A 25,785-nucleotide genomic window follows, 5' to 3' on the forward strand; every position below is an offset into this window, starting at 1 on the left:
TATTGATTTGAAAAATAAGCCAAAATCATAAAAATAATTAATGCAGGGCCTACAGTCATCCCACATATTCGGAACGGTTTCCAGATCGTCCAATGTTAAAAAAAATCATAGCAAATCGATAATTGAACTTAATGATTCGCTTTTACCTTCATTTGAAAGCTTTTCTTGCGATCTTTCGAATTCTGTATCGAACATCTGCAAATTTAAAATTTTATATGATGTTTTTGAAGAATTACTTTGACCCTTGAAATCCACAAATTCGGAACACTTTTTTCTTACGAATGTAAACAAACTTGTAAAAAAATGTAAAAAAATTTCTTATAATTTAACTAATGTTATGAAAAATCCACCTAGAATCATAATCTTAAGACAGTGTTGCCAGATGATCAAAGTTTATGTTTTAAAACTTGATTTTCATGTTTTTTTTTCTTATTTTTATTTTTATTTTGAGCAACTTTTGTTCTAATTAGACTTAATTATGATTCTACAGAAATAATGTATGATGTAAAATTGAATCTCTCCAGGAGTACATATTTATTACCAAATAATGACTTCACACACTGAAACCAATGAAACTCAAGCTTTGAGATGTTTTATACATGGTTTGATAACTTTTTTTTGTGAAAATATCAGCTAAATTCAGGTGTTCAACAATTGTGGGAGGCACAATAATATCCCACAATTATGAAACAGGTCATTTGAAGGCAGTGTTTTGCTGCTCTGGACAAAATAGTCTTGGAATGAAGTTTTTTGTTCAAAAAGTACTACTTTTACTTGTGAAATAGCAAGATAATGTCCAAATGAAGGTTCTAAAAATAGTAAGGTCGACAGAAAAGCTACTTTTGGCATGCTATTGACAAATCATCATAAAAGTGTTCCGAATTTGTGGGTGTTCCGAATAAGTGGGATGACTGTAACAGATTTTATAAAAATCAAGGTTGATAATCGATAATATTATCGTCTAACGATAATGGTTATTGTTATCGTCGGGACAATAACGATAATCTATTGGCGATAATTTTAGCGACGATAAAGGACGATAACTTGTATTAAATATATTTCTAAAATGACTAAAACTAACCAAATTATGGTGTAATTTAAAGCTTCCTTTTAGTAAATATATTTCGATAAGATGGTAAGTTTCAAAGTATAAATACTAAAAAAATATCACAAAATACAGTATTTTTTTAAATGCAAAAAAATATGTATAACTTGCAATTTGGGTACCAAACGATTAGAAATTTTGCATGCATTTTCACTGTTTAGAAGTTTTTTAAATGAAAAACTCAAATTTTCACATAATACCGTATTTTCTCGAAAAAACTAACTTAATCCACCTATGTGGTTGGAGCCTTCCTCACAAGAATGGCTGTACACAAGTTTCATCTATTTTTTAGATCCGGCTTCCAAAAAGTACATCGATATCACTTAAGTGGCCATATCTCGAGACAGGGTTGCCAGATCTTCAATGTTTTGGACTCGTTGGAAAGGTCTTTTGATAACCTACTCAACAATAGGTCGGATGGTGGATCCGGACATAGTTTACATACATTTAAGTGAGATCCGGCTTCAAAAAAGTACATTAATATCACTTAAGGGGCCATATCTCGAGACAGGGTTGCCAGATCTTCAATGTTTTGGACTCGTTGGAAAGGTCTTTTGATAACCTACCCAACAATAGGTCGGATGGTGGATCCGGACATAGTTTACATACATTTAAGTGAGATCCGGCTTCAAAAAAGTACATCAATATCACTTAAGGGGCCATATCTCGAGACAGGGTTGCCAGATCTTCAATGTTTTGGACTCGTTGGAAAGGTCTTTTGATAACCTAACCAACAATAGGTCGGATGGTGGATCCGGACATAGTTTACATACATTTAAGTGAGATCCGGCTTCAAAAAAGTACATCAATATCACTTAAGGGGCCATATCTCGAGACAGGGTTGCCAGATCTTCAATGTTTTGGACTCGTTGGAAAGGTCTTTTGATAACCTAAACAACAATAGGTCGGATGGTGGATCCGGACATAGTTTACATACATTTAAGTGAGATCCGGCTTCAAAAAAGTACATCAATATCCCTTAAGAGGCCATATCTCGAGACAGGGTTGCCAGATCTTCAATGTTTTGGACTCGTTGGAAAGGTCTTTTGATAACCTAACCAACAATAGGTCGGATGGTGGATCCGGACATAGTTTACATACATTTAAGTGAGATCCGGCTTCAAAAAAGTACATCAATATCACTTAAGGGGCCATATCTCGAGACAGGGTTGCCAGATCTTCAATGTTTTGGACTCGTTGGAAAGGTCTTTTGATAACCTACCCAACAATAGGTCGGATGGTGGATCCGGACATAGTTTACATACATTTAAGTGAGATCCGGCTTCAAAAAAGTACATCAATATCACTTAAGGGGCCATATCTCGAGACAGGGTTGCCAGATCTTCAATGTTTTGGACTCGTTGGAAAGGTCTTTTGATAACCTACCCAACAATAGGTCGGATGGTGGATCCGGACATAGTTTACATACATTTAAGTGAGATCCGGCTTCAAAAAAGTACATCAATATCACTTAAGGGGCCATATCTCGAGACAGGGTTGCCAGATCTTCAATGTTTTGGACTCGTTGGAAAGGTCTTTTGATAACCTAACCAACAATAGGTCGGATGGTGGATCCGGACATAGTTTACATACATTTAAGTGAGATCCGGTTTCAAAAAAGTACATCAATATCACTTAAGAGGCCATATCTCGAGACAGGGTTGCCAGATCTTCAATGTTATGGATTCGTTGGAAAGGTCTTTTGATAACCTAACCAACAATAGGTCGGATGGTGGATCCGGACATAGTTTACATACATTTAAGTGAGATCCGGCTTCAAAAAAGTACATCAATATCCCTTAAGAGGCCATATCTCGAGACAGGGTTGCCAGATCTTCAATTTTTGGACTCGTTGGAAAGGTCTTTTGATAACCTAACCAACAATAGGTCGGATGGTGGATCCGGACATAGTTTACATACATTTAAGTGAGATCCGGCTTCAAAAAAGTACATCAATATCACTTAAGGGGTCATATCTAAAGACAGGGTTGCCAGATCTTCAATGTTTTGGACTCGTTGGAAAGGTCTTTTGATAACCTAACCAATAATAGGTTGGATGGTGGTTCCGGACATAGTTTACATACATTTAAGTGAGATCCGGCTTCAAAAAAGTACATCAATATCACTTAAGGGGCCATATCTCGAGACAGGGTTGCCAGATCTTCAATGTTTTGGACTCGTTGGAAATGTCTTTTGATAACCTAACCAACAATAGGTCGGATGGTGAATCCGGACATAGTTTACATACATTTAAGTGAGATCCGGCTTCAAAAAAGTACATCAATATCACTTAAGGGGCCATATCTCGAGACAGGGTTGCCAGATCTTCAATGTTTTGGACTCGTTGGAAAGGTCTTTTGATAACCTAACCAACAATAGGTCGGATGGTGGATCCGGACATAGTTTACATACATTTAAGTGAGATCCGGCTTCAAAAAAGTACATCAATATCACTTAAGGGGCCATATCTCGAGACAGGGTTGCCAGATCTTCAATGTTTTGGACTCGTTGGAAAGGTCTTTTGATAACCTAACCAACAATAGGTCGGATGGTGGATCCGGACATAGTTTACATACATTTAAGTGAGATCCGGTTTCAAAAAAGTACATCAATATCACTTAAGAGGCCATATCTCGAGACAGGGTTGCCAGATCTTCAATGTTATGGATTCGTTGGAAAGGTCTTTTGATAACCTAACCAACAATAGGTCGGATGATGGATCCGGACATCGTTTACATACATTTAAGTGAGATCCGGCTTCAAAAAAGTACATCAATATCCCTTAAGAGGCCATATCTCGAGACAGGGTTGCCAGATCTTCAATTTTTTGAACTCGTTGGAAAGGTCTTTTGATAACCTAACCAACAATAGGTCGGATGGTGGATCCGGACATAGTTTACATACATTTAAGTGAGATCCGGCTTCAAAAAAGTACATCAATATCACTTAAGGGGTCATATCTAAAGACAGGGTTGCCAGATCTTCAATGTTTTGGACTCGTTGGAAAGGTCTTTTGATAACCTAACCAATAATAGGTTGGATGGTGGTTCCGGACATAGTTTACATACATTTAAGTGAGATCCGGCTTCAAAAAAGTACATCAATATCACTTAAGTGGCCATATCTCGAGACAGGGTTGCCAGATCTTCAATGTTTTGGACTCGTTGGAAATGTCTTTTGATAACCTAACCAACAATAGGTCGGATGGTGAATCCGGACATAGTTTACATACATTTAAGTGAGATCCGGCTTCAAAAAAGTACATCAATATCACTTAAGGGGCCATATCTCGAGACAGGGTTGCCAGATCTTCAATGTTTTGGACTCGTTGGAAAGGTCTTTTGATAACCTAACAAACAATAGGTCGGATGGTGGATCCGGACATAGTTTACATACAGTTAAGTGAGATCCAAATATATGTGAAAACACATTTTTATACATAACTTTTGAACTACTTATCGAAACTTCAATCTGTATAAAACTCGATCTATGGGACCCTAAACCAAGTCGAATGCAACAAGTTCGGGTCAAATCGGTTCAGCCAGTGCCGAGAAACATGAGCTAGTTTGTTGGTCACATACATACATACACACACACATACACACACACATACACACACACATACACACACACATACACACAGACATTTGTTTAGTTTTCGATTCTGAGTCGATATGTATACATGAAGGTGGGTCTACGACGTTTTTATACGAAGTTCATTTTTAGAGCAGGATTATAGCCTTACCTCAGTGAGGAAGGCAAAACTCAAATTTTTATGATTTGCAAAATAGGTATCAAACCGTTCAAAATTGTGCAAGTATTTCAACTGTTTTAGATATTTTTGAATGAAATGCTCAAATTTCCACAAAACATCGTATTTTATTGAAAATACTCAAATTTTTCCAAGTCGCAATATAAGTATCAAACGGTTCGAAGTTTTGCATGCACTTTCACTGTTTTATGATTTTTTTAATAAAACACTAAATTTTTCACCAAAAACGGTATTTTCTCGTAAATACTCAATTTTTTTGAATTCGCAATAAAAACGGTATTTTCTCGTAAATACTCAAATTTTTTGAATTCGCAATATGGGTATCAAACGATTTGAAATTTTGCATGCATTTTCACTGTTTTAGATTTTTTTGAATGAAAAACTCAAATTTTCACAAAATACCGTATATTCTCGAAAATACTCAAATTTTTAGAATTCACAATGTGGGTATCCAACGAAATGAAATTTCACCTATTTTTTCATTCAAAAAATCTAAAACAGTTTAAAAAACGTGCAAAATTTGGAATCGTTTGATAGCCATAATGGGAATTAGAAAAATTTGAATATTTTCCAGAAAATACGGTATTTTGTGAAAATTTGAGTATTCAATTCAAAAATCTCTTAAACAGTCAAAATATTTTTAAAATTTCGAATCATTTGATTCCAATGTTGCGACTTATAAAAATTTGAGTATATTCGAGAAAATACGGTATTTTATGAAAATTTGAATATTCCATTCAAACAACTCTAAAACAGTTAAAATATTTGAAAAAATTCGTATCAAATACTCACATTGCGAAGTCTTTAAAATTGGGTATTTTTAAGAAATACGGTATTTTGTGAAAATTTTTGTGTTTCATTCAGTGAAAATGCATGCAAAATATCGAATAGTTTGGTACACATATTGCAAATTATAATTTTTTTAGTAATTATAAAAAAACGGCATTTTGTGATTTTTTTTGTATTAATGCTTTGAAACTTACAATATTATCAAAAAAATATTTACTAAGAGAAAGCTCAACATAATTTGGTTAGTTTTAGTCAATTTTAGAAATATATTCAATATAAGTTATCGTCTATTATCGTCGATAAAATTAACGCCGATAGCATTATCGGAATAACGATAACGATTCGATGTTAACTCCAAAAAAATATAGTTTTATTACAAATGAGTGGAAAAAGTGCAATTCTGGAGTTTTTTTGAAAAGGTCCAATAAACAAAATTTTCAGTATTTGCTTTTTGGGTGTTTTTAATACCCCTGACTCAAGGCGGTTTCATAAACACCCAAAAGGCAAAAACTGGAATTTTGGTTTGTAGGACCTTTTAAAAAAAAAACTCGAGAATTGCACATAAAAAGATGATGGAATATAAAAATAATTCAAAAAATACTTTTTATAGCTGTGCATAAGTTGTACCGAAAAATAGTTTGAAAAATATCAAAAATATCCTACCAATAGTGCAAATTTCGGTCGAAGTTTTTTATATATTCAATTATATTTTATCAGAGCTGTTAAACCCCCAAACTTAGGAAAAAGACATTCAGTGTTGCACAACAAAAATCGGGACTGAAAAGATATAAAAAAAAATCCACCTAGAATCATTATCTCAAGGCAGTGTTGTCACATAATCAAACTATATGTCTTTGATTGTCATTTTTTTTTCTAAATTATAAATTTTGAGCAACTTTTGTTCGTATAAAACTTTACGAGCAGTTTTGTACACTTAATTAAGAATGGCACGTAGCGGAAATTTATCCGAAATGGCTTCCAAAAATCATTGGATGTTAAATTGAATAATGAATAAAAAAAATTTAAAGAGTTAACGTTATCTTTAAGGTAAAATTTTCGGAAAAAAACATTTTTTTAATTTTTTTGACGTTCTTTGTTCATCTTGAAAAAACAATAAAAGTTTAGAAAATTACAATTTGTTTTAGTCATTTTTGACGAGACTTGCAAAAAAAATCAAAATTATGAATTTTTTGTTACAAGAACTACCAATTCGGCAATAAATTTTCAATCGATGATATTTTAGACATTATTGTTCTGATTTTTAATGTTTAAAGTAGAACTCGTGTTTAATTTTCTTATAATTTAACTAATGTTATGAAAAATCCACCTAGAATCATAATCTTAAGACAGTGTTGCCAGATGATCATAGTTTATGTTTTAAAACTTGATTGTCAAGTTTTTTTCTTATTTTTATTTTTATTTTGAGCAACTTTTGTTCTAATTAGACTTAATTATGATCAGTTTTCTACAGAAATAATGTATGATGTAAAATTGAATTATGAATCAAAATATGCTTGAAATAGTCAAAACCAGTTTTTTAGTTAAAATTTTCAGATATATATTATTTTTATTTTTTATCAATAAAAATAAAAAGATTGAGAACATTCTCTGCAATTTTCTTTTTTTGACAATTTTTTATCAATTCTGGCAGAGATATGAACCTACAAAAAATGCGACATTTTTGTTCCTACCACTACCAATTCGGCCTTAAATTTTCGATCACTGATATCTTGGACACTATGGTTCTGATTTTTGACGTTTAAAGTAGAATTCGTGTTTAATTTTATCAACATCATGAAACAAATATTTCCAGATTTAAAAAAAAAATTGCTAAAATTTCAAAAACGCTTAACTAAAATTATTTGGCCTTTTGAAATAAAAGTTGTGATTGAGAAAATCTGAAATATTTTTTTTTATTATGTTGAGAAAATATTGCAAAACATTTTCTACGTTGATCTTTTTTTTAGCTATAATATGTTTTTTCAGAAAGTGGATTTGTGTTTTCTTACAAAATTCACCAAAGTTATGAAATCTCAGGACAGTGCTGCCAAATGATCTCATGGTAAACTTTGAAGAAAAGTTGCTTTAAATAATAAGACCACGTTTACAGAAACGTTATTTTGGGTGTTGAGGTCAACCAAAATCATTTGGCCTTGAAACTTTCTATAAATTACACGCAAAGTAATGAAGATATAGAACAGTGTTGCCTGATAATCTGTTTTTGGAATTATTTTTCCAATGATCTAGAATTTGTTCTGGAATTTTATCAAAATAAACTGCATCAAACTATGGAAAGTTTCAAAAATCCACTTAAGTGATCATAACCTTTGGCAGCGTTGCCATACTTTCAAAGTCTTTTAATTTGTTTTAATTAGTTTTTGCGAAATCTTTTGAAGCAATATTTATTTTTTGATATATGAGTGTCAGCTTCTCGAGATATTTTTACTTTTTGAAGCATGCCTTTTTTCCACAGATCCCCAACATTTTCCCACGTTACCCCCAAAAGGTAACAACCACCGTTCAACTGGGCAAATAGTGGCCAACACAGGCGGTGGGTTGGGGTGCCGCCGGGTGTGACGCCCCGAAGACGATGATAGTTTTGAAGCTCTTTCTTCAATTGAAATGGGGCGCGCGCGCGAGCAGCAGCGGTGGTGGAACATCATCGTATACATCGTTCTATTTTTTTTTTTTGTTCCACGAGGGTTGAGGGTGGGGAGCTGAGGTAGGAAGTGACGGCTGGAACAAAAAAAAAGGAGGAAAAACTACTAACGGGCATTACATGATTGTCGGCTCATCTCTCTTCTTCCTTGTGCTGGTAGGCAACACTGCTTTGAGTGGAGTGTTTTCTGGTGAAAAACCTGGGAGGGTAGTTTTGTGCTGGTGCAGCATTTCATTTTTCCGCCCTGTGTCGTTGGATAGGGGGAGGGGGGAGATCTGTTTCTGGCGCTTAGTGGCAATATAATCTTTCACAGCAGCTCGGCTCTCCCAAGTGTGAGCCTTGACAACGTTGACGAGGACGAGCAGCAACGGCAGCTCGTTGTTCAAAAGCTCTGGGGAATTGAATGACTCTTGTATGGCTTCTTGGTCTAACGATGTTCAGAGGAGGACACGAGCAGGAGTTGGACGAGGTGGTAACAATCGTGAGAGCCTTGTTGGGCTTTCAAGGGGAATTGTTTTGGTCTGGCAAGTTGGAGTGGTTTGGAGAATGTATTCGAGCAACTTTTCACCGGATTGGATTTCAAGTGCAACTGGCGCAGGAAGAACTGTTGTAGGGCTTGTACACAAAACAAGTTCATCGAGAGAGTTATCGCAAGTTACATCAAACAGTTCAGATATTCAACGATTTACCAGGTGCTAAGTGTCCTGCTAAACTACCACTTTGTCATTACCCACCGGGGTCGGGGCGGTCCCAAACGACATGTCCACTTGTCCCAAACTCGACCCGCCAGACTCTTGTCATGCAAAGCCACCGGCTTTGTACCGTCGAAACCTCATAATAATTACTGCTACACCGCAACAGAACGATTCTGTGTGGAAGCCCCCAAAAAAAAGGAGTACGGTGTCCTTGTTCAACCTGAGATATGCCAAACGACCGACGTCGATGTTATTAGCTCAACCATGGTCGCGCGAGCCTTTTTTGTTTGCTCGTGTCCTCGGTGGCAAGGGATGTCGATAAGTACCCGGTCACACCCATTTGGCAACGCCGCGGGCTGATGTCCTCGGTGTGTCGATCTGAGCGTGTGTGTGTTTGTGGACAAAGCATTACCAGCAAACGGGTCAGGGTTGTGAAACGCTTGAAAGGAACTTATGCCGTGCAAATTTGACCAATTTTAAACAAAAATCTTTGAAAAAAGGCTACAATTGCAAGTCTCCAATTTAAAGTCTCCAATTGCAAGTCTCCAATTGCAAGTCTCCAATTGCAAGTCTCCAATTGCAAGTCTCCAATTGCAAGTCTCCAATTGCAAGTCTCCAATTGCAAGTCTTCAATTGCAAGTCTCCAATTGCAAGTCTCCAATTGCAAGTCTCCAATTGCAAGTCTCCAATTGCAAGTCTCCAATTGCAAGTCTCCAATTGCAAGTCTCCAATTGCAAGTCTCCAATTGCAAGTCTCCAATTGCAGGTCTCCAATTGCAAGTCTCCAATTGCAAGTCTCCAATTGCAAGTCTCCAATTGCAAGTCTCCAATTGCAAGTCTCCAATTGCAAGTCTCCAATTGCAAGTCTCCAATTGCAAGTCTCCAATTGCAAGTCTCCAATTGCAAGTCTCCAATTGCAAGTCTTCAATTTAAAGTCTCCAATTAAATGTCTCTAATTGCAAGTCTCCAATTGAAAGTCCCCATCTGCAAGTCTCCAATTGCAAGTCTCCAGCTGCACGTCTCCAATTTGATGTTAAATGGCGTAAAATTTAAAATTTGCAAAACTTCCCATCACTGGCCTCCACTGTATGTTCCCGGTGGTTAGTCGCTTCAGGATGACACCACCCCTAGTAGCAGAGCGCGGCCAAACGACAACATCATCGAGCATCAACGGCGAACGACAACGACCACAAAGGGGCCTGAACACAGGAGCTGGGTACGGCCAACGTGACTTTAACGGCCCGTACGTGCGCTAATGGTTGTACATACTTTAAAAGCAATAATTATAATGATCATAAACATTAAAATGATTTAGTTTATTTATGTTGCATTACGCGCTCGCGGGAAGCACGACACGTTGTGGCCGGCGGTGGTTGGCGGGCCATTGTTGAACACGACACGTGGACCACGTGTTGGTACTTGGAGTACATGATCGGGTTTTGGTGCGGGTTTTTGGACAATGAAACAACAGCTGACAAGTTTTTTTTTAAATTTTTGGCAGTGGAAAAAAAACATTCCAGAAATTTCTACCAGGTATCCAATAGCAAGTCTCAAACTACAAGTTCTAATTGCAAGTCTCTAATTGCAAGTCTCCAACTGCAAGTCTCTAATTGCAAGTCTCCAATTGCAAGTCTGCAACTGCACGTCTCCACTGCCAAACTTCATCACATGTTGCTTATTAAAAGCCTTCAAACAAATCAAATGCACCAAATTTGAGCTGATCTTTTAAAGTCTCCAAATTCTCAGTCTTCATCCTAAACACTAAAATTCCTGAAAATCCTCGACAACCAGCAAAGTGTCTATCCCGAGTTCCAGAATCCCCCACACTTGACATGCAACCCGACGTCTTGCAGCTTTGCATCGACCTGTACATTCCCCAGCTCGTCGTCTTTTCGTTTTCGTACCCAAGTCTGGAAGCGGAAAACCACATCAGTAATCAAAAACCTCGAAACAAACCCGGCTTCGATCCGGGTTGAGACCGCGCGCGCTCGCTCTGCACCAGAAACAGGGAGAAACCCCATCGCAGAGCAGCTTAACGCTTGGATTCCCCTTAATCAAATCAGATTGGATGCCAGCATATCGTGTACCAAGTTGCTCTTATTTGGAATCGCTTCCAGAGTGTGTGTGGAAAAACTTGCTTTCTTCGGCACAGAAGTGGTGGAAAAACCCGACGCTCAATCGAGCGTGGCATCGGATTTAATTAATGAGTTTTGAAAATTCATTTTTCTTCCGTATTTTTTGCTGAACTCTTCCCAGACCTCCGGAATCGATCGGTTGATTCATTAGTCGTTTCTTCACCGCCGCGGTGGAGTCGAGAGAGCGTGCTGGCTTTGGTCTAGTGGAGCGCAAAAGGACATATGCATCCAGTGCTAGAAGAAATCCCGGAACCGCAATAAATTGTGGAAATCTTTGTTCTTTTGCAGCGATCGCTTGTGAGGAAGTTTTCCCGCCCGGGAAAACATGCAAATTGTGCAGGTCGAAAGTGGTACGATGAATGTGAGTTGGATTTGGGTTTGAACTAGCTGGCATGGAACGAAGTTTTCCCGGAATTCGATGAGCATCCACAAATGGAGTGTAAATTGAGAAAATCAACTGCACGATGCAGTTGAGCAAGCGTTTTAGGAAGCATTTTGTTTAAAAATAGGGTATAACGTCAGTTTACAAATAGGAATTGCAAAAATGAATCAAAAAATTGTCAAAATTGTCCAAATTGTCAAAATTGTCAAAATTGTCAAAATTGTCAAAATTGTCAAAATTGTCAAAATTGTCAAAATTGTCAAAATTGTCAAAATTGTCAAAATTGTCAAAATTGTCAAAATTGTCAAAATTGTCAAAATTGTCAAAATTGTCAAAATTGTCAAAATTGTCAAAATTGTCAAAATTGTCAAAATTGTCAAAATTGTCAAAATTGTCAAAATTGTCAAAATTGTCAAAATTGTCAAAATTGTCAATATTGTCAAAATTGTCAAAATTGTCAAAATTGTCAAAATTGTCAAAATTGTCAAAATTGTCAAAATTGTCAAAATTGTCAAAATTGTCAAAATTGTCAAAATTGTCAAAATTGTCAAAATTGTCAAAATTGTCAAAATTGTCAAAATTGTCAAAATTGTCAAAATTGTCAAAATTGTCAAAATTGTCAAAATTGTCAAAATTGTCAAAATTGTCAAAATTGTCAAAATTGTCAAAATTGTCAAAATTGTCAAAATTGTCAAAATTGTCAAAATTGTCAAAATTGTCAAAATTGTCAAAATTGTCAAAATTGTCAAAATTGTCAAAATTGTCAAAATTGTCAAAATTGTCAAAATTGTCAAAATTGTCAAAATTGTCAAAATTGTCAAAATTGTCAAAATTGTCAAAATTGTCAAAATTGTCAAAATTGTCAAAATTGTCAAAATTGTCAAAATTGTCAAAATTGTCAAAATTGTCAAAATTGTCAAAATTGTCAAAATTGTCAAAATTGTCAAAATTGTCAAAATTGTCAAAATTGTCAAAATTGTCAAATTGTCAAAATTGTCAAAATTGTCAAAATTGTCAAAATTGTCAAAATTGTCAAAATTGTCAAAATTGTCAAAATTGTCAAAATTGTCAAAATTGTCAAAATTGTCAAAATTGTCAAAATTGTCAAAATTGTCAAAATTGTCAAAATGTCAAAATGTCAAAATTGTCAAAATTGTCAAAATTGTCAAAATTGTCAAAATTGTCAAAATTGTCAAAATTGTCAAAATTGTCAAAATTGTCAAAATTGTAAAATTGTAAAATTGTCAAAATTGTCAAAATTGTAAAATTGTCAAAATTGTCAAAATTGTTAAAATTGTCAAAATTGTCAAAATTGTCAAAATTGTCAAAATTGTCAAAATTGTCAAAATTGTCAAAATTGTCAAAATTGTCAAAATTGTCAAAATTGTCAAAATTGTCAAAATTGTCAAAATTGTCAAAATTGTCAAAATTGTCAAAATTGTCAAAATTGTCAAAATTGTCAAAATTGTCAAAATTGTCAAAATTGTCAAAATTGTCAAAATTGTCAAATTTGTCAAAATTGTCAAATTTGTCAAAATTGTCAAAATTGTCAAAACTGTCAAAATTGTCAAAATTGTCAAAATTGTCAAAATTGTCAAAATTGTCAAAATTGTCAAAATTGTCAAAATTGTCAAAATTGTCAAAATTGTCAAAATTGTCAAAATTTTCAAAATTGTCAAAATTGTCAAAATTGTCAAAATTGTCAAAATTGTCAAAATTGTCAAAATTGTCAAAATTGTCAAAATTGTCAAAATTGTCAAAATTGTCAAAATTGTCAAAATTGTCAAAATTGTCAAAATTGTCAAAATTGTCAAAATTGTCAAAATTGTCAAAATTCTGAAATTCAAGAAATTCAAGAAATTCAAGTAATTACAGAAATTCAAGAAATACAAGAAATTCAAGAAATTCAAGAAATTCAAGAAATTCAAGAAATTCAAGAAATTCAAGAAATTCAAGAAATTCAAGAAATTCAAGAAATTCAAGAAATTCAAGAAATTCAAGAAATTCAAGAAATTCAAGAAATTCAAGAAATTCAAGAAATTCAAGAAATTCAAGAAATTTAAGAAATTCAAGAAATTCAAGAAATTCAAGAAATTCAAGAAATTCAAGAAATTCAAGAAATTCAAGAAATTCAAGAAATTCAAGAAATTCAAGAAATTCAAGAAATTCAAAAAATTCAAGAAATTCAAAAAATTCAAGAAATTCAAAAAAATTCTAAAATTTCAAAAATTCAAGAAATTCATAAAATTCAAAGATTCAAAAAAATAAAAAAATTAAAAAATTCAAAAATTCAAAAAATTAAAAAAAAAACAAAAAATTCAAAAAAATCAAAAAAATCAAGAAATTTAAGAAATTCTAGAAATTCTAGAAATTCTAGAAATTCTAGAAATTCTAGAAATTCTAGAAATTCTAGAAATTCTAGAAATTCTAGAAATTCTAGAAAATCTAGAAAATCTAGAAATTCTAGAAATTCAAGAAATTCAAGAGATTCACGAAATCTTCTTCTGCTCATAAAACACTTAACTTCACGTGTCTCATCGCAAACAAGCAACATTGTATCACAAACTGTCCACTTGAAATAACAACCGACAAAGTGCCTCCACACGAGGGGCACACCATTTGTCCTCACACAGAAAAAAAACTACCCGGATAATTGAATGTAGACAACTGTAATCTCGTCTCGGTGACCTCTCCCTTCCAGGGGAAATCCTCCTCCTCCTTCCGTGACGCTTGAAAGTTAAGGGGACATACACGACGACACCGACGACGTTCGGTCACAACGACGATGATTACCATAATCATCATCGTCGGCCCTTCTGTCCTCTCCTTACCCTCACTCTGCGGCAGGAACCTTCGCCGGCGGTCCCTTTTCGGCGGCCAAGCATGACCGGGAACAGTGTCAACCTGCTCTATGTGGTCATGTTCAGAGTATTTGGGCGAATCACTTTAGATTATTCGAAGCCTTAGGTCATTTGACGTTTTTAGGTCATTCAACGCCATCCGCCTTAGGTCATTCAACGGCTCAAACCTAACTAGCGCGTCCTCACTGTAGCGAGTTCGGCTTTCTTTGGGATAATGACAAAAGCGACAACGACAAAGTCCTTGCTTTCTTTCCAATCACTCGTGTGTAAGAGTGGTGAGCACCCGCACCAATACACACAGCGTCCGGGACAAAAGAGATGGAACGGCCACAAACGGCAAAACACAAAAGGAAAGCCCGGACTCAAGTGCCTTCTTCTCGGTTTTGTGGCATAAAAGTGCTGATTTTTCAAGAAGAAAAGTAGACCATTACTCCTTGTCTGGGCGGCCTTCCCTCAACCCCTCCTGGGGTCCATGAAGTAAAACAGGTCGTTGAGCAGGGACTCTGCCAGCGAAAAAAAGTAAATCGTGTGACCAAGAAGTACAACCAAGAGCAAAAGGCTAAGCTTGTCACACATGTTTCACACAATTCATCGTCTTTGTTTGTGTTTGTGCGATGTTGCGGGGGTGGTGCCAAAAGCTCTACTCTCCCCACTCGGCTCGGAGGAAGTGTCTTCCCGTCGAAGACGGATGCAGGTCGAAGGGACCGTGTGCAGTACAAATATGTATTTTTATGTTTCAAGTGGCGTTCACGTACGTGCCTTGATTCGTGTGTTGATAGAGGGGTTTGTCACGGAGCTTTACGGTGCAAGTGGTGACAGAAAAGAGAACGAAAAAAAAAGTGGAGTCCGGATTGATGTCGGCGACCCTTGGACATGCACATCTATTGGCAGAACTCTTGAACGAGGAGGGGGGTATGCACCCAGAAGGAAGTCGTTAGCGGGGATTGGTTCCAGGAAGTGTCCGGGGTTTTTTTTACCAAGTAGTCAACAGTGTGTGGGTGTGTGATTGAAGGTTAATTAACTGGGATGCTGTTTGATTGGTGTAATGGATAGATGTCCTGGTGGGACGGGACAGGGTTGAAGGGGTCATTGAGCTGGAACTGTCGTTGACAAGTGGTCGATGCATGCCGCCTATCAAGCAGAACATCAAAGGGACCATTGAAACAGTCGATTGTCGTCGATTGTCGCACTTAGGGGGAACCCTCGAGAATCGGGCGGACTGAAATGGTTTGGTTTTGTTTGATGTGTCCTCGGTGGATTGTGGTTTGAATAATTTAATTAGATTGGACACAAATTGCAATTAAATGTTTTGCGACAAGTTTAAAATGCAGACCAGTGTCATCGAACTGCTGAAGTTCATCAAAATCGCATTGATTTAGGCCGCGCAACAGCTTTGGTTACGTCACATTATGACTTAAGGACTAAGGGAAGGAATTGTTCGTTTTCTGTAAAATGGGGTTTTCTCGAAAACGGTACATTTTTTCGGAAAACTGTTCCGACAACTTGTTGTCAACATTCCTACAAATCTACTGTTTAAATATGAGCTTGATTGTTTTAGTACAGCTTGAGTATTTGACTTTTTAGTCACTCTGCACCAACGATGCGCAACGACTTAAATCACAATCTCGTAGTCTTTTCTCAACCTTTTACTAGTATTTTCAGCAGCATCTTCTCGGAATTCTCACCCAATTCCAAAACTCTCACAGACTCAGTAAACTCCCATCCAAAACCCCATCATCCCCATAAAAGTTAAGCCCTTCAACCTCGACGACCGGTTGACGCCTGCTGCCAGGTAATCCTTTGTTTACGGCACCTTCAAGCCACCACCTGTACGGCAGGCAGTAACTTGTGTAACAAATGAAACGACATGATTAAATTAGATCTCCCGCTTCATAACTCCCCTCTCAACCTTCCCGCAAGAGGTGAAAACTTTCCTTCCCTCCGAAGACGCGCAGCCAAAGTGGTAGTTTTTCAAATTTCCTTTCAACTCGATTTAAGTGTGGAATCATTTAGGGACGGATTTTACCACCTTTTACAAGACGTCCTCACCACCGTCGAGGAGGTCGCTTTTTTGTTGTCCCGAAACACGTGCTTGAGCGGCAACCCGTTGCCGGAAGCGCCCCCGGTAGGACACGTAACTGGTTTTAGTTGCAATTTCACCCCGGCGAAGAGTTGCTGAACGTGCGAGAATGTGAGCTGTTACGGGGTGATTATCGTGTTTCAGAGGATTCCTTGAAGAAGCGAGCACTCGGTTTTTGTGGCGGACCCGGGCGGTGAAAAGTTTTCCGCCCTTTTTTATGATTATTTTGTTGTTCAACTCCGTAACTTGCGCCCGGCTCGTTTGAGCAGTAATATGAAATATAATAAAGTTAAGCTAATACGAATTTAATTTTAGTTTTAAATACATTAAAACATTTTACGGACTCCGAGCCTGGGCTTCGCCGTGGAGTGCCTGGAAATCTTACGCGGCTTGGTGAAAGGATTTTTTTTTTGCGTTGTTGTCCCTAAACGATAAAGTTCAAGCTCAGGCTTTTGGGCGTACCTGGTCGGAGGGAATTGCATACAAGTGGATACTCGGGCGCAACGAGCTTCGGGAAAACTTTTTCGACTGTTTGCAGCCACGTTGAATTCGACCTTTTTTTGCTGGTCGCAAAATTGCAGCGGGAAAGTACGATAACAATATTTTTGGGAGTAACTCACTGGAAAGGATCAGAAATCTGCCTCATCCGTTGATAAATTATCGTCCAACAACCTAAGTCGTTCAACGACCTAAGTCGACCAACGACCTAAGTCGTCCAACGACCTAAGTCGTCCAACGACCTAAGTCGTCCAACGACCTAAGTCGTCCAACGACCTGAGTCGTCCAACGACCTAAGTCAACCAACGACCTAAGTCGTCCAACGACCTAAGTCGTCCAACGACCTAAGTCGTCCAACGACCTAAGTCGTCCAACGACCTAAGTCGTCCAACGACCTAAGTAGTCCAACGACCTGAGTCGTCCAACGACCTAAGTCAACCAACGACCTAAGTCGTCCAACGACCTAAGTCGTCCAACGGCCCAAGTCGACTCCAGTCCCAAGTCGCTTCCGCCTTAAGAACCACAACCTCGCTTCAACACTAAACCCGCAACATCGCCTCCAGCGGGACAATCCGCTCGGACAATTGGATCAGCCAAAACGAAAACTTTTAAGCCGAGTTTTAAAATTGTTTCTGCGAGGTCTTTCCCCGGACCAAAAATTTTCCATGAATGCGCGAGTGTCCCCTTTGATAAGGAACCGCCGCCGTTGGCGGTGCGCTCCTACTTACCGGTCCAAATTGTTCGAAGTAACTTTTCACGTCCTCCAGTGTGGTAGGTGCCGATAAACCACCCACGAATATCTTCTTCGTTCTCGTCACCATCTGTGTGAAGAAAGAGAGAAATGAAAAAAAAAAAACGGATCAGTAAGCAGTTTTCCGACGTTCGATTGGGCAAACAAAAAAGTTATGAATGAAAAGAAAGGAGGAGGGGGGGGGGGGAGGCAGACAAATGCCCCGGGAGAGCCCGGTCGTAAATTATCTCCGGCGGGATGCAGCGCCGAAGAACTTCGCAAAGAATGATTATAAATTGTGTTCGATTGGCAGGGCAATAAAAAGGGGAAGGGGATGGGGGGAAGGACATCTGTACTGGGTTGCACAAGTACGGGGATATATTTTTATTGGGCAATCGTGACCGATTGGTGGACGTCCCACCGGCTGTTTGAGAGGGGGTGAGCTGGTGCAGGTCCATAATGCCAGATGGCAGATTTGTGACTCGGTGTGGAGGGCTTATGAACTTTGTGGGGCTTTGAGTTGGATAAAAAGTACGAATTTGAAATGGAAGCATTTGAATGCAAGCCTAGAAGTTGTCTTAAAAAAATGTTTTCAATTTGATTTTCTTCAAGCGAGAAATGCATAATCTAACTCTCCAAAATAAAACTTCTAAATCACAAACAAAAACAAATTTTAACAGAAGTCACTCTTTCAAAATACTCTAAATTGAACTCTTAAGTCTCAAAAAAAAAAACAATGCTTAAAATCAATCAAATCAGAAGTCTCTCACTGAGAAATCTTAGAATAGATGTCGTTTAATCGTAAGTCTCCAAATTTTGAGCAAGATGTCTACAATTATCTACAGTTTGAAGTTTCCATATCAGGGTCTCCAAACAGAAGTCTCCAACTGAGAAATCTTTTAAATGAAGTAACTATATCGAAAGTCTCCAAATTGAAGCCCTTGAGATAAAAGTCTACAATCTCATATTTACAGATTGATAGTCTTGAAGACCTCTTTTTAAAATCGATATCTCCAATCTGAGACATTCAGAAAAAAAAGCCTCTACACAGAGTTCCTGATTATGTCTCCAATTTATGTTTCCAACCTGGAAGTCTCCGAACAAGAGTCTCTCAAAATCAAAATATCTAACTTAGAAATCTTTTTACAGAAAACTCTCATTGGAAAGTTTCCAAATTTTCAGTAAGAAGACTACAAACATAAGTCTACAAATTAAAGTCTCCAAGTCAAGGATTCTAAGCTGAAGATTTCAAATGAGAAATTTTTGAAAACTCATCTAAAAGTCTCCAAATTGAAGTCCTTCAGATGAAAGTCTACAAACCCATATTTAAACATGGACAGTTTAAAATAGTTGAACTTGTAAGAATTGAAGTCTACAATTTTCAACAAAAAAAAAAATTTTTTTTACACAACAAACAGTTACTAATCATGTCTTCAATTTTTAATTTCAACACAAAAGTCTCAAAATTGATGTCTCAAATCAAGGTCTCACACTAAGAAATCTTTTGACAGAAAATTCTCAATCAAAAGTTTTCCAAATTCAGTAACAAGTCTACAAACATTAGCCTACAGATTGAAGTTTCAAATCAGGGTCTCCAATAAAATGTCTCCAAATGAAAAATATTCTAAAAATCTCCAGCTGAAAGTCTTAAAAATCATAAAATTACAGATTGATAGTCTTCATCAAAATTATACTACTCCTTCAGAATTAAAATTCAAAGATCTTTAAATACTAGATTTCACACAGATTCCTAAAAACTGTTTTCAAAGTGTGTCCAACTTGATAGTCTCCAAACTAATGTCTCTAAACTGAAATTAAAAAAAAATCTAAGTTCAGAATCTGCAAAAACATGTTTCCAACTGAGAAATTATCTTGCAAACAAATGTCTCCACTTTAAAGTCTGTCAGAATAAGTCTACAAACTTAAGTTTACAGTTCCTAAAAAAAGTGATACGAAATAAAATTGAAGTCTCTTTTCTGATTTCTTTATAATAATTATTCTCATATGGCTCTTGAACATGTCTCCAAAACGATGTCATCAAGTTGGTCTCCAATTTGAAGTCTCCAAAACAAATTTTTAAGTTCAGAGTCTCCAAAAACTAGTTTCCAACTGATGAATTTTATACCAGAAGTCGTTCGACCAAATATGTTTGAATTGTAGTCTTTCAGATAAATGTCAACAAAAATTTCTTTAAATTTATAGTTTTTAAATGTTTTTTAAAACTGTTCTGATGTATCTGAAAACCTAAGGTCTTTTTATACAAGTCTTCATACAGAGTTCTTAAACATGATTCCAAAAAGATGTTTAGTTCTTGAAAGTCACCAAACTACAGTCTCTTAATTGACGTATCCAAAATAGATCTCAATTCAAAGTCTCCAAACATGAGTCTCCAACTGAGAATCAAAAGTCTCCACATTGAAGTCACTCAGAAAAAGTCTACAAACTCAAGTCAATGAATGATTTTCTAAAATTTTTTTAATGAATTAAAATAGATCTACAACATGTCTCCAAAATGATGTTGATAGTTTCCCAACTGCATTCTCCAAATTGAAGTCTCCATGTTTGAAGTCTTATAAAGTCTTATAAACTGTCTTTCAACTAAAAATCTCCAAATTTAAGTCAACGAAATAAAGTTTTAAAAATAAGTCTCCAAAAATAATCATGACTTAGTCTCCAATTATGCACATTAAAGAAAATCTGAATGTTTTGTAGTGGAGCAATTCCAGCTCAAATCAGGATTTTTTTCTGGTACTTTTGTACCCGACCCTCTCCGATTTCAATGAAACTTGGTGGACATGTTATCCTAGGCCTATATAAGTCATTTTTGTGCATATGGAGCCAATAGTACTCGAGAATAACATTTGAGAAGGGCGTAAGGTATTTAAATAAATATTTATTTAAATACCTTACGCCCTTCTCAAATGTTATTCTCGAGTACTATTGGCTCCATATGCACAAAAATGACTTATATAGGCCTAGGATAACATGTCCACAAAGTTTCATTGAAATCGGAGAGGGACGAGTACAAAAGTATCAGAAAAATTCCTGATTTGAGCTGGAATTGCTCAGTGACTTTACATTTAGGACTCTAAATCAAAGTTATCTGATGAATGTTACCATTTGCAAAATTCCAATGCAATAGAAAGTCTCCAAAAGAATGTCGTAAACTCTCCATTTTCCAGGTTACAGTTTTCCAGTTTTCAGAATAAAGTCTGATACTGAGAATGTAGGGTTTGATGTTAAAGTTTCGTATTGCTATTGTGATTTTCGTTTTTGTAGAAGTCTCCAAAAAACTCTCCACACAGCTGTTTTTAACCTCATGTCTGCTCTATTCGATAAAATCGATCGCGGTCTTTTTCGTCAGCTGATCAAACCGTCTATTTCCAAGTTTTGTTCAAATTTATTACGCTCCGACCAGCTGTCAGACCCCCCCAACTTTCATCAAAGTTAGAAGAAAAAAAAAACAAAATGGTGGGAAAATCAGGACACACGCAGAGCGGCCCAGCTGATTGCATGACGGTGTAACAAACTGATGGCGTATAATAAAGTAATGAATTAATCAAACAGTCGGCCGGCCAACGGCCGCCAGGCAGCGCTGATTTACCCGGTAGATAGTGGGCGTCCCTCCGGGGGGAAACGCGCCCCGTAATGGGCTGCCCTACCTCAGGTAGGATAATTGCAACTTCCCATTCAGGTGCAAATTCCCTCGAGCAAGTCACACGTGGCCTTCCGAAAGGGGGTTCGGCTTCAATCAGTGACGTGTTCTGTGTGCTTCCACGATTATTAGGAATTGAAATTACTTGAGCCGAATTCAATTACCCGAGATGCGGGGAAGGACAATTGCGAGAAGTTAATCGCCGCTGGCGAACGAGTCCCTGAAGGGGACGCGTTGATTGAAAATTACTTTAGCGGGTCAGCAAGGCCCTCAATGAGTTATTCAATTTGATTTGCAGCGATAATTGCGGAACCTTGTCCGGTCGATTGGAGCAAATTGAATCAATTCTGAATTAAATTTGTCATGCATTTTTAAAAATCCAGTGCGAGACTTCTCATGTAAATTTTTGCAAGCAAGTTTGCAGATAACAGTAAACACATGATACTTGAATATCTACATAAAAAATGCATACAATATGCAAGTCCACAAAAATCTTCTCATGAAAGTCTCCATCAGCAAATCTCAATATTCAAGTCTACAGTTTCTAGTGAGATGCAAATTTATGATAGCATGACAGTAACTCTTTTCAATGATTATGATAATAAAAGTCTCCAAAAGTTAGTCTCCATATTTAATTTGACATTTGAGACATGATTCTCTAAAAAAGTCTACACAAAACAAAAGCAATCCACGCTAGTCTCCTCAAAAATGTCTCCAAAAACAAGTCTCCAGTCTCCAGCTTTCACGAGCAAGTCTTCACATGGAAGTCTACACAAACAAGTTAATTCAATATTTGAGCACAATACACATGAGCAGCATACCATGCTAGTCTTCTCAAGAAAGTCTCCAAATTCAATTCGATATTTTTAATTTGACTTTCTTAAAAAGAAAGAAAGTATCCGCAAGTAAGTCTCCACCAGCAAATCTCGATATGCAAGTCTACACTTGTATGTAAGATGCAGATTAATGCAAGTCATATCCTTATGATTCTCTACAATAAACTTTTACAGGCATGGGTCCACATGTAAGTCTACACATACCTGATATGTATAAGTTGTTTACAAAGAATATGATAATGAAAGTTCAAATTCAATTCAACATTTGTAACACGATTCTCTAAAAAAAGTTTGCACAAAAGAGAAGCAATTCATGCTAGTCTCCTCAGTCCTCTGAAATGTATTCGCAGGTAAGCACTCCACGCAAGTCTCCTCGAGAAAGTATCCACATGCAAGTTAGCACATAACCTTTAACACATGATATTTCCTACTGTGAATATGAATCGCCATTCATCCAACTCTACCCAATTAAGTCTCCACTAGTAAGTCTCCACAAGTTAGTCTCCTCATGAAAGTCTACGCATATATATTTAAACTTACTTACATAAAAGATACTATTCGAGAAGGGTGGTAGCCTTTTTCGCAAATTTTTCAAGTCTCCAAACAAATCCCTCCAATTTTGGTATGTTTAAAGACGTCAATTGTAAGCTTTCAGTAGGGAGTTTCTACACGCAAACCTGGCGCTTATCAGACCGATCTCTGATAATCGTCTATCAGAGATTCTCTGATAAACTTTTTGGTTTAAGTTCACCCAAGTAAACAAATTTGACGTACAGATGAGCACAACATTGTATCGTACACGAGAAATCACTCCTAATTCATGCAAAGATCGTTGCGCCCCAAGTGGCGGTTATCGGCACAAGCCGTCATCTCAGACGGGGAGCATTCAGCGATTATGTGAAATGGGGCATACAAATACTACGTTACCCAATTAATTGTTTGATATTTTTTTGTTCAATTGTTCAATTGTTTAATTGTTTAATTGTTTAATTCTCAAAATGTCAAAATGTCAAAATGTCAAAATAACAAAATGTCAAAATGTCAAAATGTCAAAATGTCAAAATGTCAAAATGTCAAAATGTCAAAATGTCAAATGTCAAAATGTCAAAATGTCAAAATGTCAAAATGTCAAAATGTCAAAATGTCAAAATGTCAAAATGTCAAAATGTCAAAATGTCAAAATGTCAAAATGTCAAAATGTCAAAATGTCAAAATGTCAAAATGTCAAAATGTCAAAATGTCAAAATGTCAAAATGTCAAAATGTCAAAATGTCAAAATGTCAAAATGTCAAAATGTCAAAATGTCAAAATGTCAAAATGTCAAAATGTCAAAATGTCAAAATGTCAAAATGTCAAAATGTCAAAATGTCAAAATGTCAAAATGTCAAAATGTCAAAATGTCAAAATGTCAAAATGTCAACATGTCAAAATGTCAACATGTCAAAATGTCAAAATGTCAAAATGTCAAAATGTCAAAATGTCAAAATGTCGAAATATTGGTCAAATATCAAATATTGGTGTCAAAATATACCATCAAAAAATACGGTGAATACGAGTGCACAATACATAGAGAGAAACGTCAATACCGAGACAAATGAATTTGACCGATTTTGACTGAGATCTCTGATAAAGATTTGATGGAGAATTCTCTGATAGAAACGCTCTATCAGAGAATTTCTGATAAATTTACCGAGCATTTCGGCGAATTTGACCGAAGTCTAGGTTGCGTGTAGTTTAAGCCAAGTATTCTAGTTGTACACCGAAGGTCGGTATCGAAAATCTCTCCTACCAACAAGATCTTGTACCACGGAAAATCGATCCCAGCTTTGACTGATTGGTCGGCTAAAGTTCGCTCCATCGACTCAAACAACTGCCACCGCCACTACTGCAGTATTAATACCGTAGACTCTTGGCAGTTGGCGCCCGGGTAAACCTCGTTCTGCAATTAGCTGATTAATTATGCAGCGTGTCTTGTGTCCTCCGGAGAGCGCCGCATGTACTACTACAGAGGCGTCCAAGAGATTCGTGTCCAGCCCCGGGATTATCTCCATGCGGCAGGTCCCGGAAAGCATTTCCGTGTTCTCTCCCAGGGCTGACAGCGGGCTTTGGGCCCAGCCAGCCTTCTCCAGTAAATCTTGACACGTGTGTCGCTGGGACACGAAGACGACACACTGGGTTCTTCGTGTACACGAGGGGGTTGGAGTGTTATATTTTGCTAATATTTACATAAAATTTATGTTTAATTTTATTTGTTTGAGCACGGTCCTTTGGACCGAACACGGGGTTGGCACTCGAAGAAGTTTTCGCCGAATCAACTTGAAACTCCGAGTTGAACCTGCACGACCTTTGGCGTCGAACCTCGTCTTCACATGTGTGTGTGTGCCTGTTTTACAAGTAAATAAATAATAGCACAGTTATGCATAAATTATTTCCCATGATGAGGGGGAGCGCGCGCGGGCAGTGCTGCCATCTGGCGGCCACTAGTTTTGGGACGTTCGAACTCTCCGCGGGAGGAGCGCTGGCCGGAACTAAGTGCGAAGTCTTGTACGGCGGCCCGCACGTGGTGGCACGTCGTTGGTTGGTGGCATGATTGCTTAAATTAATTAAATGTGCCGGGGAGTTCTGCTGTTGTTGTTCGCGAAGACATGTGTGGGATGAGTCACAGTCATTACGCAGTGTCTTAAGGAATTTGGAAAGCCATCGTTGGTGGTTGGGGAGCTTCTGGAAATTGAAAGTAATGGCTTTCAGCCGTTGACGGTGCAATTTGGCGTGGCAGCTATTGTTTTGAACTCGATCAATATCCAAGACAGTTGAGTTTTGGGTGTCGACCAAGCTCAATCTGATTTGTTGCATTGTCTGAGAGAAGCAAACAAACATTTCTTTAAATTTTTTTGATAATTACCAAAAAATTTGTAGGCTATTGAGCTTCTTCGCTTCGCTAGAAGACGATGATTTTAACGGATTGCAGACTGGATTTCGTCATGTATATATGATGGGTTTTGGGAAAAGGAAATTATTGATACTTTTCTTTTTTCAAGAGGCAAGGGAAAATCTCCACGGTATCTCAAACATAAGTTTCGCTTGGAAAGTCACCGTTGGTGTTTGGGGACTTGCTGGAAATTTAAAGTAATGGATTAAAGTTGACGATGCAATTTGACGTGGCAGCTTTTGTGTTTTCAAATAAAAATATATTTTTGAGAGCTGGAAATAAGGCATTAAACTCAAGCATCTACCCAAAATTAGATTGGTTCTGACCCAGATCAACCATGTAGAATCAAACCAATTTCCACTCTCCTGTTTGGCCATTAATTTATCTCAAAAACATAACACCAAATGAAAATTGCCTATAAGCTCCTCCGGAATGTGCCCTCCCCACTCAAAGACATCCGAGACCCAATCTTATGTTAATTTTACAAAGATTGCCTCAAGTGGCACAAAACAAACAAGCTCAGGCCACCATACGTTTGATCAAATATTCAACACGTGTACAATCAATGCTTACCCCCCCCCCTCCCGCCCCTCCCCCCTCAAAACACCACTGGGGAAATTCAATTCCAAACCGTCGTCATTTTGTGGGTGAAGATGACGG

The 25,785-nt window shown here is 37.1% G+C and overlaps 1 protein-coding gene across 2 annotated transcripts in view; it reads right to left on the bottom strand.

Annotated features, from left to right (window-relative positions):
• LOC6040951 (RNA-binding protein Musashi homolog Rbp6) overlaps window positions 1–25,785 on the bottom strand; it is a 1,069,503-nt gene that overhangs the window by 332,874 nt on the left and 710,844 nt on the right. For both annotated transcript variants that reach the window (XM_038262029.1, XM_038262028.1), the window contains exon 7: window positions 17,704–17,796. In XM_038262029.1, the coding sequence (XP_038117957.1) occupies window positions 17,704–17,796 (93 nt within the window). The remainder of the gene's footprint in view (window positions 1–17,703; window positions 17,797–25,785) is intronic.

Source organism: Culex quinquefasciatus, chromosome 3, assembly GCF_015732765.1.
Source record: "Culex quinquefasciatus strain JHB chromosome 3, VPISU_Cqui_1.0_pri_paternal, whole genome shotgun sequence".
Lineage (NCBI taxonomy): Eukaryota > Metazoa > Arthropoda > Insecta > Diptera > Culicidae > Culex > Culex quinquefasciatus.